The sequence below is a fragment of the Jaculus jaculus genome, chromosome 5 (genome assembly GCF_020740685.1).
Source record: "Jaculus jaculus isolate mJacJac1 chromosome 5, mJacJac1.mat.Y.cur, whole genome shotgun sequence".
Lineage (NCBI taxonomy): Eukaryota > Metazoa > Chordata > Mammalia > Rodentia > Dipodidae > Jaculus > Jaculus jaculus.
Window position 1 is genome coordinate 50213306 of NC_059106.1, and position 14648 is coordinate 50227953.

The 14648-nt window shown below is 56.5% G+C and overlaps 2 protein-coding genes across 7 annotated transcripts in view; one reads left to right on the forward strand and one right to left on the reverse strand.

The window, feature by feature from the left end:
• Crocc (ciliary rootlet coiled-coil, rootletin) overlaps window positions 1–5548 on the forward strand; it is a 48794-nt gene extending 43246 nt beyond the window's left edge. For all 3 annotated transcript variants that reach the window (XM_045149051.1, XM_004657607.2, XM_045149050.1), the window contains 7 exons: window positions 1217–1432; window positions 1788–2012; window positions 2354–2503; window positions 2795–2995; window positions 3183–3314; window positions 4633–4812; window positions 5103–5548. In XM_045149051.1, coding sequence (XP_045004986.1) covers window positions 1217–1432; window positions 1788–2012; window positions 2354–2503; window positions 2795–2995; window positions 3183–3314; window positions 4633–4812; window positions 5103–5189 — 1191 coding nt within the window. In that variant the 3' untranslated portion in view covers window positions 5190–5548. The remainder of the gene's footprint in view (window positions 1–1216; window positions 1433–1787; window positions 2013–2353; window positions 2504–2794; window positions 2996–3182; window positions 3315–4632; window positions 4813–5102) is intronic.
• Window positions 5549–6054: 506 nt separating this feature from the next.
• On the reverse strand, window positions 6055–12246 carry Mfap2 (microfibril associated protein 2). Of its 4 annotated transcripts, none has more exons than XM_045149052.1 (9): window positions 12127–12246; window positions 10112–10187; window positions 8443–8520; window positions 8187–8213; window positions 7997–8083; window positions 7807–7860; window positions 7037–7124; window positions 6773–6846; window positions 6055–6560 (listed from the first exon to the last, which is right to left on the reverse strand). In XM_045149052.1, exons 2-9 carry the CDS (start codon window positions 10152–10154, stop codon window positions 6457–6459), a joined length of 555 nt encoding a protein of 184 aa, XP_045004987.1. In that variant the 5' UTR covers window positions 10155–10187; window positions 12127–12246; the 3' UTR covers window positions 6055–6456. The 4 variants fall into 4 exon arrangements, with proteins under 4 accessions (XP_045004987.1, XP_045004989.1, XP_045004990.1 ...); XM_045149054.1 differs by having other exon boundaries at window positions 8443–8517; window positions 12127–12207; XM_045149055.1 differs by lacking the exon at window positions 12127–12246 and adding an exon at window positions 11354–11532 and having other exon boundaries at window positions 8443–8517.
• Between the last annotated feature and the right edge of the window lie 2402 nt (window positions 12247–14648).

Sequence of the window (14648 nt, forward strand, 5' to 3'; positions counted from 1 at the left end):
GGTAGGGCGCTGTCACCAGAGGGGTGAGGAAGCCCCTTGGTTTTCTGTGGCCTTCTGCACGAATCTCAGCTTGTAGGAACCTCGTCCCACTGAGCTTGTTCAAGCCCCCTGTTGAGTGTTCAGTATGCCATTGGGAGAAAGGCTGGAGCTTAAGCCTGATGGGCGCCCAGGTTTGGCCTGGGTCAGCCCACTGCTCGATGCTCGCTCTCACCTGTACTGAGTGAGGGCACCCTTGCTTGTAACAGTGTACCTAAGCTCCTGCACAGGAGGCCTGGCCTCTGTCTCTGGATGTACACGTGGGATTTGATGTGTCACTTCCCATCCGTGTAGACCTGTGCATGTATTTGTGTTTGGGACAGGAAGCCCAGGCCTTGGTGGTGACAGCCCAGCTTCTTGCAACTGAAATCTCCCTCCGCTCCTCCGCCCCTCCCCCCAACTTCTGGCGGGGCCAAGCTGGAGTTGGGTTGTTGTGTCTGCGGCTTCAGCTCTGGCTTTGGGCCCGGCAGCTCCAGGGGCCCGGGAGAAGGCCAGGAACAAAGCTGGGTGGGATCCAGAGTGGGGGCTCCCCTCTCCCCCAGGCCAGACAGGGCAGGGCTTGGAGCAGACTGAGCAGGGAGGTTACAGTAACACCCCACGACCCACCATGTCTCTAGAGTTCTCACGTGGGTTGAAGGACCCCTAGTTCTTCATTTTCTGTCCCTCATTCACAAGCCTCTTCCCTGTCCCACTGCCTGATCCCCTGAGAGGGGAGGGGAAGAATCATTCCTCAAACTGGAGAACAGTACCCCCCCCCACACACACACAGACACATAGCCTTGCCAGGCTCAGCTCAGATTACACGTGCAGCTTCCCGCCACCTCTGTAAAGCCATTCTGTGGAGTGGAAGGCTCCATGCTCCAGAACTCTCCAGAGCCCTTATGAGCACCTGGGTTGTGACACCCGTGGACCAAGACAGTCCTTCACTGTGCAGACATGGAGCAGGGTCAGAGTGGGAAGGGATCGATCTGGCTTATATAACCTACCAGAGCCAACAGTGCTCTGGGATCACTCATCTGATGACAAGCGGGGAAACTGAGGCCTCCAGCAGTCATAGGCTGCTCCTAGGTCACACAGTTCTCAAGGCTGCCCCCCCACCACTTTGTCCCAAGGGTGCAGAGAGTTGTGAAGGAGGGATGTGGGTGGACAGAACATTGGGGCTAAAGCTCCCCACCTGCAGGATAAGATCAGCAAGATGAAAGCCACCGAGGCCAAGCTGGAGAATGACAAGCGGCGCCTGAAGGAGGTGCTGGACGCCTCAGAGAGCCGCTCCATCAAGCTTGAGCTGCAGCGGCGCGCTCTGGAGGGCGAGTTGCAGCGCAGCCGCCAGCGCCTAGGTGATGGGCAGGCCCAGGCCCAAGCCCTCCAGGATCGGGTGGACTCCCTGCAGAGACAGGTGGGCCCCTCCCCCACAGCCACACCTGCACGCCTTTGCCCAGCACCTTCCAGGAATTGAACAGCTCTCCAGATTTGAATACTTTCATCATCTACGTTCCACAGATGGACATGTGGAGGCTTGGAGAGTCGATGTCCTTGCCTGTCACATAGCCAGGCAGATGGGGCTCTCCGGTCAGGGGTTGTCAATCAGCAGTGGTTGGGACAGGCTGCAGTAGACTTAGCCACTTGGGTGTGCTTAGGGACAGTAGGTGTCAGTGAGTCCCACAGAGGTGGGAGGAGCTTGAATTGGGCACCAGCTGGTAGAGGGCACAGTGAAAAAGGAGCCCTTGACCATCCTGCTGTCCTCCTGCCAGGTCGCAGACAGTGAAGTGAAGGCGGGAACCTTGCAGCTGACTGTGGAGCGGCTGAATGGGGCTCTGGCCAAGGTAGAGGAGAGTGAGGGGGCCCTGCGGAGCAAGGTCCAGAGCCTGACCGAAGCCCTGACCCAGAGCAGCAGCAGTCTGACCAGCACCCAGGACAAGAACCTGCACCTGCAGAAGGCCTTGACGGCCTGTGAACACGACCGCCAAGTGCTCCAGGTCTGGAGGGCGCTGGGTTGGCTGGAGGCGGAGCTAGTGCAGTTAGCCAATGAGAGCAGACTTGGAAGGATCTGGTAGATGGGCTAGTCAGTGGGGCCATTGAGAGCAGGCTTTGAGGGTGCTGGCCAGTGAGAGAAGGAACCTAGTAGGGAAAGGGAGCTGGGCTTCAGTTACCTGGGGAGAGTTGGGATGTAGGCAGGTGTGAGGCTGGCCATGTGCTCACCGTCAGGTAGAATGACTTCCTGTTTGATGGACGGTGAACCAACGTAGAGGCGTAGAATAAAGGGAAGCCTTCCACTTCGGGCTTGCAGGCCAGCCTGGTACCAGCTCTTGTTCCCTAGGAGCGGCTGGACGCCGCCCGCCAGGCGTTGTCTGAAGCGCGAAGACAGAGCAGCTCCTTGGGCGAGCAGGTGCACACGCTGCGGGGCCAGCTGGCTGACCTGGAGCAGCAGCGGGCGGAGGCTGAGGGCCAGCTGCACCAGCTGCAGCAGGTGAGGCTGGGGAGGGGCCTTTCCATCCTTGAGGGGGTCTGAGCTTGGAACTTGTATTCCTGTCAGCCTCACGCCACGCTTTCGCCCAGCCTCCCATGAGGCCCACACGCTCATCATACGCTGAGGGAAACTGAGGCCCAAAGAGAACCATCTGGCCTCAGGTTCTCTCATGTGGGTCCCAGTCACCAGTCACACGAGTGACACAGTGGGCCAGCATCATCAACCCAAGCCTCACATGGTCACCCTGAGGCACAAAGGACCGAGGGGACCTCTGGCTGGCTTGTGTTTCAGGTGTTGCGGCAGCGGCAGGAGGGCGAGGCCACTGCTCTGCACTCTGTCCAGAAGCTGCAGGAGGAACGGCGGCTGCTGCAGGAGCGCCTGGCCAGCTTGCAGCGGGCCCTGGCTCAGCTGGAAGCCGAGAAGAGAGAGGTGGAGCGCTCTGCCCTGCGTCTCGACAAGGACCGCATGGCTCTCAGGAAGACACTGGATAAGGTGACTTCCTCCTTTGGAGCCTCTCTCACTTCCTCGGGGCCTTGGGTTCCTACCACGTCCCTGTCCTCTCGGGGTGCTGCCTCTGCTGTGTCAGCTGTCCTGGGGTTGGGTGGCATGTGCGCTCTCTCTCTCTGTCTCTCTCTCTCTCTCTGATTCCCATTGTCCCTGTTCCTCTGGTGCTCCCCAGGTGGAGCGGGAGAAACTTCGCAGCCATGAGGACACGATGCGGCTGAGTGTGGAGAAGGGCCGCCTGGACCGCACTCTCTCCGGGGCTGAGATAGAGCTGGCCGAGGCCCAGCAACAGATCCAGCAGCTGGAGGTCTGGCCTTTGTCCCCAATGCCATCCCCATCCTGAGTACAAGCAGTCCTGTGGGCAGCCATGGCTAAGCCAGCCCAGGAGCCTGGAACCTCAGGGAGGTGTCTTTGCCAGGCCGTAGAGCAGGGTTTCTCCCCATGGTGCCTGTTACACGAACGTACACATACCTGTGTGCTATGGAGGTGTGTGTGTCCTGTGTGCTGTGAACATGGAGAGGTGTGCATGTCCCATGTGCTGTGGACGTGTGAGGCGTGTGTCATGGGAGCTTGCTTGGGCATGGCATACAGTATGGATCTCATGTGTGTATGATTACACACCTGTAGATGTTTGCATGCACATAGATAGATGGAAGAGTGATGTGCTTTTTTAAAAAGTTTTTTTTTTTTTTTTTTTTTTTGAGCTGGAGAGATGGCTCAGCAGTTAAGGCATTTGCCTGCGAAGCCTAATGACCTGAGTTCAATTCCCCAGTACCCACATAAAGCCAGATCCAAAGAGTGGTGCATAAACCGGGCATAGTGGTGCATGCCTTTAATCCCAGCACTCGGGAGGCAGAGGTAGGAGGATCACCATGAGTTCAAGGACACCCTGAGACGACAGAGTTAATTCCAGGTCAGCAGTGGCAAGAGGCCCAGGTGTACCCATTCTCTTTCTTTCTGCTTGCAAATAACTATAAAAATCATTTGCGGGCTTGAGAAATGGCTTAGCAGTTAAGGCACTTGCCTACAAAGCCTAAAGACCCAGGTTTGATTCCCCAGTACCCACATAAGGCCAGATGCACAAGGTGGTACATGCTTCTGGAGTTCATTTGCAGTGGCTAGAGGCCTTGGAATACCCGTTCTCTCTCTCTCTCAAATAAGTAAATAAAATATTTTAAAAATTTATTTGAGAGAAAGGGGGGGTAGATAAAATAGGCACACTAGGGCCTTCAGCCTCTGCAGATGAACTCCAGGTACATGTACCACCTTGTGCATCTGGCTTTATGTGGGTACTGGGGAATCAAACCTAGGTCATTAGGCTTCACAGACAAGCACCTTAACTGCTGAGCCATCTTTCCAGCACGAGTGGTATGCTTTTGCCCATGTATATCAGTGTGAACGTGGGTAAGCGTTAACATGCTTATCTTCTGTGTGGATATGGGCCGGGTTCCATGTTTGAATATGTCGGTGTGAGTCGCCGTCACTGGGAACCCTGACTCAGGCTGCAGGCTGTCAGAGCCAGTGAGGTGGAGGACATGCAAGGGTTTCTTCTGTGTCCCCTCCCCCCTCCGCCTACACTGCTGTGTGCACCCTGGGTCAAGCCCTGAGGCCCCCTCTCTCTGCAGGCCCAGGTGGTAGCCCTGGAGCAGAACCACAGCCCCACCCAGCTGGAGGCAGGTGAGCAGCAGCAGCTGGAGCTGCAGCAGGAGGTGGAGCGCCTGCGCAGTGCCCAGGTGCAGACGGAGCGGACCCTGGAGGCGAGAGAGCGGGCCCACCGCCAGCGCGTGCGGGGGCTGGAGGAGCAGGTACGTGGGCTGCCCTCAGGATGACGAGCCCCCGCGTGGGAGTGAGAGGTCGTGTACGCTCCTTCCTGGCTCTTTATCTGAAGCAGGCCAGTGCGCAGGCCTCAGCTGCGCTAACTGGAATGGGCTAGGAGGGGATAAAGCATGCTAAACTGCAGACCTGACTCTGCCATGAGGGGGAAGGGTGCCCAGCTCTTCAGACAGCAGTGCCTCCCTGAGGCAGGCTGTACCCGCCCCTCCATCAGCTTTCTCCCCGGGAGCCTGGGCTGCCCCATCCTTCCGTTTTTTTGCAGGTGTCCACACTGAAGGAGCAGCTGCAGCAGGAGCTTCGTAGGAGCTCAGCCTCCTTCTCTCCACCCTCCGGGCCCCTGGAGAAATGAGCCCCTTCTGGCTGTTACCCTCTGCACAGCCCATCCAGGGCTGGACTGTTGGGGTGAGGGGAGCCTGAGTGGCATACCGGGTGGCTTCCAGTTGTTGCCAGGCCACCCCCATCATTCCAGGCCCTTCTCCTGGGAGGGCCACTCTCGATTGTGGGAGTCCTTCTGAGTGGCTGAGCCAAAGCCAAGGGTCAGGGAGAGCCCTTGTCTCCAGCCAGCTCTGGAGCACAGATCCCTCTGCCTTAGTTCAATGTTGTCAGCAAACTCCTCAGTGAGTTTAGAGCCCTTGTATTTTTGTATTTTTTATAATGTTAACTGTTGAGAACTGTTGTGGTTTTTGTAACATGATCCATTTTCTAGAATCATCTGTACATAGGTGCTCATTCCTGTACTAACAGCCTGCCTCCACCACCTGGAGGACAGTGGAAATGGGAGGACTATTCAGAAGAGTGTGGGGAGCATCGCTCGGGTCAGGGGAAGAACTGCAGTGGCTGTTTCTGCCCCTTTGGCACCAGCTTCTCCTCTAGAAAAGCCCTTGATCTCAGGGCTAGTGACCTTGAGCTCCTGCCTCACCAACCACATGCACACTTCATGCTTGCATCCAGGTTTTGGCCACATCATTCTGGTGACAAGAGTCCAGCCTTCTTCAGGCTCTGACTGACACAGCTGCCTGCCGTCTATTTGTCTCACTACCCTACCCCCACACAAGATGTATCCTGGGAGTAGATGTCATGGCCCCTCTAGTCAGGTCAGAGATGAAGCAGGGGGATGAGGAGGCAGGTTCATCCTGACACCCTCTTCTCTCCAAAGGCCCAGGTAGCCTACTCAGCCATTACCTCTGTGCCCTGGACCCCAAAGTGACTCTGAATCTTTTGTAAAAACCTTTAATTTTGTATAAAACAAAGGTGGTCCATGCCCGGGGGCTGGAAACCCAAGCCAGCCAGCTGGGGTGAGGGGCACAGTCTGCCTTGGGGGTCTAAAAAGGGAGTACTGTCCTCAGAGGCACTGAGAAGGCACTTCAGGGGGCCCAGGCCCCACAGAGGCCTTGGATGCCCTCACTCAGGGTCTGGAGACTGGGTGGTCAGTAGCCCCCACTGCCCAGGAGTGGTCACAGGCTGAGGAGGGGCTTGAGACAGCTTTGGCTATCTCAGTCAGCCCACTGATTGTCCAGGACGAGAGAGAGGGCAGGGCAGGAGAAAGCACCAGGTCAGGCAGGGTCTGAGGCCCATCCGAGCAGGGTCCTGTGCTCAGACAAGGCAGCAGCTCCGCCCTAGCAGCCCCCACAGCTCCTGGCACAGGAGGCAGCCATGGATTGGCACAGGCCGCTGACAGCCATCACACCACATTTGGAGAATTTGTCCCGACACAGGTCAGCTGTTGGGGGTAGGCGGGTGATAGGACCTGCTGTCCCACATGTGGTGAGGGGCAAGTTCTGCAGGTGAGACTGGAGGGCTGGGAGCTCACCATGTCCAACAAGTGGGTCTGGGGTGTCATTCATATTGAATGAAACGGGATGGGAGGTAAGTGGAGGATGCAGTGGGTGTTGGAGAGGAAGCTGGGGGGACAGGGAGTGGAGGTCTTCCTACCTCGGAGGAGCTCTTCGTGGGCACAGACCGTGCGGACGCAGATCTCCCTGTTGACAACATACACCCGGCGAAGGCTAGGAGGACAGAAACAGATAGTCTCAGCCCCACCCTCGCCTACCTCCACTTGGGGAAGCCCAGCCTGAACCTGACATCAGAGCCCTCAAGCTGAATTGGTCCCACTTTTAAGATTCACCTGCAAGCCTAGACTCCCTTGACTGGTGAGGCAGACCCTAATACCTCCCCCCCCCCCGCCCCAGTGCTCACCTGTAGAAGCAGACCTCATTGAGACATTGTTTGCAGGGCTTGTGGATGGAGTAGAGGCGGGTGCATGGGTACTGTTCCTCACGGCAGTCTGGGGGACAGGCAGGGTCAGACTCAAGCCTCAGAGCTGAAGTGGCAGGCTCATGGGGTCTGGGTCATATTGCACAAGGGGGCTGTCTAGACACCCTCACAGGCCTAGCACCTAGGTGACATCACTGGGCCTTCCAAAGGTGCCCAATTTTATACTAATACATACATACATACACACACTTATAACCACACTTGGAAGCATAAATTCAAACATAAATTCACATCCACCCCGCATGGACATCACAGTTCACAACCAATTTTGTATGTATTCTTGGAAACCTACTCTGTGACAATCAGTGTGCACAGATTCCCTCACACACACACACACACACACACACATATACACACACCACCACCACCACTAAGCTGGCCTGGGCTCCCTGGCCTTGCTTGCCTGGCCATAGACATCACTCAGTCTCTCAGGCTGGCAGGAAGCCCCTGGCACAGCCACTCCCCCTCCCAGTGTCCCTGAGGAAAAGCCTTAGACTGGCCAGGCCCATGTGAGCAGGGTAGGATGGTCCAGAGCTGCCCAGGGGTCTGGAGATGCCAGCCTTTAGGGTATGTCTGCCAACTTAGCCCCAACCCAGTAGCCTATACTGTTGAATTCCACCAGCCTGAGTGCATGCCCCGCCCCACCTTCTGGAGCTGTGCCTCAGTTTCTCCAGCTGTCAGGAAGCTCTTACCAAGAGGCCCAGGCTCAGTGGGCTCTGTCTCTGCATTCCCTGGATCTGGCAATTCTGGAGTTGAGAGAAGCAGGCAGGGGCATTGGGAGGGAGCCATTTGAGGCAATGGGTACCTCTGAACCCTGGCCCAGACTCCCCATCCTGGGGCACACAGGGTGCTGGGGTGGGCTAAGCAACATCTGAGGCCTACCTGGGGTGGGGGCTGGAATGACCTCCTGTGGGACTTGCTGCTGGGACTGGAACTGGAACTGCTCCTCAGGAGGCCGAGAACTCAGCTCTGTATTGGGGTGGGTGACAAGGTAACTGCTCCCTCCTTCCCCGCCAGGGTCCCCATGAGTCTCCATTCCAGCTGCCTGCGTCCCCCCACCTCTCCCCATTACCTTGATAGTCATAGTAGTCAGAGTTGTCTGAAATGAAAAACAATGGAACTGACATAGGTCAGTCTAGCCACTGGTATGTTGGGGTGGGGGGGGACAAGTGAGATCACAATTTAGACTGGGCCCTGTTCGTGGGATGATGCCATCCTCTCCCCCACCCCCCTGCCCTTTAGGTCTCTGGCTGAGCCATGGACAACTAGGGTGAACCAGGTTTTAACATAACAGGGCTGGGAGCCGCCAGGGGAGGCTCAGTCCTTACCAATCTGGTCACTGTATTGGGTGTACTGGAACGGGGGCAGTGGTTCCAGGTCATATTGGCCCTGTGCCAGCAGGCCTGCTGGGAGAGGCAGTCAGGTATGGGTGTCCCACAGGGAAGGACAAAGAGGCAGATGGTAGATAGTGGTCACAAACCCAGGACCCTACAACCTCACTCAGCTCACAGGATCCCAAGTTACTTCCTGACCATAAAGGAGCCCTAAGCACCCTGGGCCTGTGCCACTTTCTTGACTTTGCCCTTGCCCTGCTCCTCCCCTTCTTCTCAGAGTGGCCTCGAACTCCGATCCTCCTACCTCTGCCTCCTGAGTGCTGAGATTAAAGGCATGTGCCACCATGCCTGGCCTCCTCCTCTCCTTGACCCCCTTCCAAGATGTGACCTGACGTCTTAGCTCTGCCAAGGTCATGCCTGACCCACTTGCCCTCTATTCATTTCCATCACAGCGCTGAACACAATCTGAAACTGATCACAGAGGCCTGCCTGCTATCTTCCCCTTCCTAACCTGGCTACACAGTGTAGGTAGGGCTTGTCTGCCTAGTTCATTGCTCTATTTCCGGAGCCTGGCCTAGTGCCTGGAACACTGAAGGGTGGCAGGGCCCTTGTGGCTCCCACTGATGATTCCTTACTGGATGGATAAGGATCCCTTGAAGGTTAAGATCAGGGCTGGAGAGATGGCTTAGTGGTTAAGGCGCTTGCTAGTGAAGCCTAAGGACTCATGTTCGACTCCCCAGGTTCCAAGTAATCCAGACACACAGTGATGCAAGCATGCAATGTTGCACATGTGCACAAAGGGGCACATGTGTCTGGGGTTAATTTGCAGAGGCTAAAGGCCCTGGAGCCCATTCTCTTGCCTCTTTTTTTTTTTTAATTGTTTATTTATTTGAGAGCGACAGACACAGAGAGAAAGACAGATAGAGGGAGAGAGAGAGAATGGGCGCACCAGGGCTTCCAGCCTCTGCAAACGAACTCCAGATGCGTGCGCCCCCTTGTGCATCTGGCTAACGTGGGACCTGGGGAACCGAGCCTCGAACCGTGGTCCTTAGGCTTCACAGGCAAGCGCTTAACCACTAAGCCATCTCTCCAGCCCATGGAGCCCATTCTCTATATACGTCTTTCTCTCAAAAACAAAAAACAAAAACAAAACAAAACAAAACAAAAAAACAGGGCTGGAGAGATGGCTTAGCGGTTAAGCGCTTGCCTGTGAAGCCTAAGGACCCAGGTTCAAGGCTCGATTCCCCAGGACCCACGTTAGCCAGATGCACAAGGGGGCGCATGCATCTGGAATTCCTTTGTAGTGGTTGGAGGTCCTGGCGTGCCCATTATCTCTCTCTCTCTCTCTATCTGCCTCTTTCTATCTGTTGCTCTTAAACAAATAAATAAAAACAACAACAAAAACCCAAGCTCATATAGGGTAGTACAGCCACACAGAAGTCTGGAGCACAGGCACCAGGACTGCCTGCCTCAGTACCCTTCTGCTCACTGGCTCCAGGCTGGTCTGATCCAGTTAAGGCAGGAAGAAGGGCTTGGGAGCCTGGTAGCAGATTTCTGGGCAGCGGAATGCTGGCCACAGGGGTGACAAAGGCTGTCAGCTCCCCCACAAATCCCACCTCCACTCTACGTATGGGGAGCCATCCCGATGCAAGCACTCACTCACCAGGCAGGAACAGCAGGAAGAGGTAGGCAGCTCTCATGGCCATGGTGGAAGGAGGCTGTGATGGTGCTAGAGGAAGCTGGAGGGGGAGAAGCAAGAGAGCTGCACACCCAGAACCCACCTCTTCCTGAGTTCAAACTGGGTGAGGGCCACTGAGAACAGAGCCCAGGCATGTAGAGGCAGTCGTGTGGATGAGGGACTAGGCTTCCAACCAGTTCCCAGGGCTGATCTCACTGAGGGAGCATTTCTAAAGCCACCCCCCACTGTTCTTAGCCACACCTATGTCCACCCTCTGGCCCAGCACCTCCCTGTATGATGCGAATCCCTGACTCCCGGCACATCTTTTGGGTGCCAACCCTGCACAGCCAACACCACAGTCTACGATCAGCTCAGCAGTGTGTGCCAGGCCCACCACCTGCTACCAATTAGCCTCTGGGCCCAGAGCATGTTTCTCAGCAGGAAACCATATGCACTCAGGCCCAAGGGGCCCCCAAAGCAGCCATGGCTTGGGCAGAGCTCCCAGCCCCAAGTCTCCTCTCCTGCCAGGCCCCAGAACTCCCAAGACCTGGCTATCTTCATTACAGATGCTTGGGTCTTCACTCATGCAGGAGAGAGACTGAGGCCTGTTTGTCTACAGCAGCAGGAAGCACTTAGCGGGGAAGGAGCTGAGGGCGTCTCAGGCCCCCGGCACGCACATTGCGGGAGGTAGTGAGTGATGTCACCCAACCTTGGGGTGCAGAACCTCTGATGCTGGATGACAAGTGTGTTGTTTGAGGGCCAGGGCACTAGTGCAGGGCTTGCCCCAGGTTTCTAGTACCCGGAAACTTCTAGTGGATTCCAGCCTTCAGTCCTGGCTACACAGTGGATTTGGAAGAGCCTACAGATCACCATGTACAGATCCAGTAAGTGGAGGGTGACCTCAAGATGAAGCCCTGGGCACCTCTATCCAGAGAGCCCCTTTCCCTATCCCAGCACAAAGAGCTCTTTCACAGCTAACTGGAAACCTCAACTCTACTGTAGGACACCTAGGAATGTGAGAGGGCCTGGAAAAGGCAGATACAGGGTATCTGTCTCCAACTCCCCCAATCTCTGGTCATCTCAGGCACTCACTATGTTACCCGGGTGCTCCTTCCGTTTTATGTCCTTCCCCACCTTTAGGTGCACCCCTAGTATCTGCTCCCAGGTCCCCACATCTTCATTCTGAGAACCTTGGGCCTCATCATGGTACAGAGGGGCGCAGCTAACCTCACATTAATTGACGTCAGGCACCACAGGAGGAGTCCCTGAGTTGGGGCATCAGAGGGTTTCAAAAAGTTGGGGGTGTCCGCAAAGCTCTCAGCTCAGGCACGGAGTCTTCCACTTTGGCACTCAGGTCCGGGCATATGGGGGGAATGGGGCTCACTGGCTAGCAACTGGCATAGTGAGACTGAGTAATGGATCACTTCCAGGGGACCACGTTGGCACGCGCTTCTGAGACCCTGGGTTTTGGGGATATCGAGAAGGCCAGGATCTGCCCAGAAGGCTATCCTACTCCCACCTCTGGCCCCTTCCACAAACGCAGTTCCCTCTCCTCAGTGGTCCTGGGGAGGGGGGTGGCAGGGATGACGCCCCCCGCCAGGCTGGCTCAGACCGAGGGAGGCCTCGGACCAGATGCTGCACAGCTGGGAACAATCAGCGGCGGAAAGGAAACTGGTTGGGGCGCGCTCCGGAGCTCCCCACCTCGGGTCTCTCTTTGTCTCTGCGTCTCTGCCGCTCCCCGCCCCCGCTCGACCCCCACCCGCCCTCCACATTCCAACCTCCGGGCGCGGACAAAAGCCGGCCCGTCCCCCCCACCACGCCAGTCCCCCCGCCCCACGACTCCGACTCCTCGCGCTCCCTGTGGCGGGTCCTCCCGGAGAGAGACCCGAAACCTGCGAGATGTCTCCTTAGCCTCCGCTTTCGAGGCCCCGGGGTCAGGATCCCCGCAGCCGCCTCCAAGATCGGGGGTCCCGAGCGCGCGACACCATCCCCTCCCCTACCTGCCGGGGCCCCTGCGCCGAGCTCCCAGTGAATGCGCCGTCCGTCCGTCGGTCCGTCTGTCCGTCCGCGAGTGCGCCCTCCGCCCGCCGCCGCGGCCGAGCCCCCCTCCGGGCCCCCGACGGGCCGGCGCCCGCCTCCAGCCCGGAGCCGCTGGGTCCTAACGCGAGCGCGCCGCCACGCCGCGCCGCGCCCCCCGGGGCTCCAGACCCCTCCCGCAGAGGCCCTGGGACGGGGGCGCGCGCCGCGGCCGCACGTCGGTGCAGCGCCGGTCGCCGAGCAAGTTGTGCACGCTCAGCGCACGCTGTGGCCTGCCGCGTGTGACCCATTTCACAGAGGGATGCGGCCTGGAAAGGCAGCCTGGCGCTCCTGGTTGGGGCCAAGCCCAGAGGCACAGGGCATGCTTGTCTAACCAAAGTTCCTTCCCTTCTGTCCTTCCTCCTCTGGTATTTCTCCCTGCCTTCCTCTTTTCCTCCCCTCCCTCCCTCCCTGTTCCCTCTAACCCACAGACCATCCTGCCTGGGTTGGCCTGGCTCTACACAGGTCCTGAAGGTAGGTCAAAATTTGAAAAACAGGGCCGGAGAGATCGCTTAGCGGTTAAGGCGCTTGCTTGCCTGTGAAGCCAAAGGACCCAGGTTCGAGTCCCTAGCAACGCACTTAAGCCAGATAGATGCACAAGGTGCTGCGTGGGTCTGGACGTTGTTTGCAGTGGCTAGAGGCCCTGGTGCACCCATTTTCTCTCTCTCTCTTTTTTCAAATGAATTCTTTATTCTTTCAAATAAACAAAATATTTAAAAAAATTCAACAAACATCCAAATTCAAGACTTCCCAACCCTCTCCCAGACTTGGCCCTGGGAGGTGTCACCAGTCTAGGGGTGGCCCCACGGTTCTTCCATCAGCCAGGCCTCCTCTCTCCCTCATTCCCCTGCTTCTAGTCCACCACCAGGCACTAACTGCTGACAGGTCTAGTCCCATGGGGTGGCAGAAATTCTACCTCCTAAACCTGACAAAAGGGGGAAATTGAGGCCCCAAAGCTGCCATTTCAAGAGTCCTGGCTCATTTTTTCTACTGTGCCCTGTTTGCTCCCCTGGCCATGGGGACTCCAGCAGAGCAGCAGCTGTTCCAGGAGGGGGAATGTTCAGTGTTCCTTCCACTGTTAGGCGGTTTTGCTCTGCCCAGCCAGGTTAGACGCTGCACACTGGCAGAACCTCCGTATTTCTGCACTCCTTGGCCCCTGCCAAATAGCTATGCCATGCTGCCCTGTCACTGGCACAGGTGGCAATCTAGCTACAGAGGGCGCCAGGGCATGCCTGTTATCACACGTTATCTTTGCATAGCCCACTCCATCTCCCCAGCCTGACTTGGTATTTCCTGAGCTACCATAGTGGCCTCAGACAGCAACAGGCTTCCAGGAATGAGGCTGGCTGGTAGCCTAGAAGGGAGGAAACAGCCTTTCTTTCCTGCCCGGAGGAGCCATGCCAAGTTGCATCTCCAAAGCTGAGGGGCCTGGCTGGTGGCCTAGTGGTGGGATGAGGTCAGATGCACCCACCCTTCCCAGGGGACCGTGCACATGGTTATGGCTGGGAGACCTGGGCTCAGAGCCTCGATTTTATCATACTACAGACACATCCAGGGGCATGGGGGTAGCAGGCGAAGGTGGAGAGGTGGAAGAAAGGACGACCCCCAATGAAATGGTTCTTAGGTGCTGGCACCATAGGCTCCTGCCTGGGACAAGCCTGTAGCTCTTCCTTCCTACAAGAGGCAGGAGGACTAAGAGCAGTGAAGTTGAGCGGGGTGTGGTGGAGAACGCTTTTAATCCCAGCACTTCAGAGGCAGAGGTAGGAAGATTGCCCTGAGTTTGAGGCCACTCTGAGACTATGTAATGAGTTCCAGGTCAGCCTGGGCTACAGAGAGATCCTACCACAAAAACAACAACAACAACAACAACAAACCAAGGGAACAGGGGCTGGGAGGGATGGCTTAGTGGTTAGGACATTTGCCTGCAAAGCCAAGGACCCAGGTTCAATTCCCCAGGACCCATGTTAGCCAGCTGCACAAAGGGCACATATGTGTGGAATTCGTTTGCAGTGGCTGGAGGCCCTGACATGCCCATTCTCTCTCTCTTTCTCTGTTAAATATATAAATAAAAATAAAATATTTAAACAAAAAAACAAACAAAAAAAGATATCCAAACCAGGTGTGATGGCACATGCCTTTAATCCCAGCACTTGGAAGGCAAAGGTAGGAGGATCACTGAAATTTCAAGGCCACCCTGAGACTACATAGTGAATTCCAGGTCAGCCAGAATGAAACCCTACCTAGAAAAATAAAACAAAAACAAACAAACAAAAAAAGCACAGTGAAAATGAAGTCACACCCACTGCTGTGAACTGCTGTTTTCTCTTCTGTAAAATGGGGTTGGTACCTGCAGTTCTGAGGATTAAATGTGTCACATGCTAAGCAGGGTGCAGACACCTGTGTGCTCCACAGACACGAAGGCTCAGAGAGAAGGCTGCCCAATGTG

Coding starts and splice junctions, on each gene's coding strand:
- Mfap2 (XM_045149052.1), bottom strand. CDS start 10,154: ATGGCCATGAGAGCTGCCTACCTCTTCCTGCTGTTCCTGCCTG. Junction 7,125..7,806: donor CACTGAGCCTGGGCCTCTTG/GTAAGAGCTTCC, acceptor CCTGTCCCCCAG/ACTGCCGTGAGGAACAGTAC. Junction 6,561..6,772: donor CCACGAAGAGCTCCTCCGAG/GTAGGAAGACCT, acceptor TACCCCCAACAG/CTGACCTGTGTCGGGACAAA.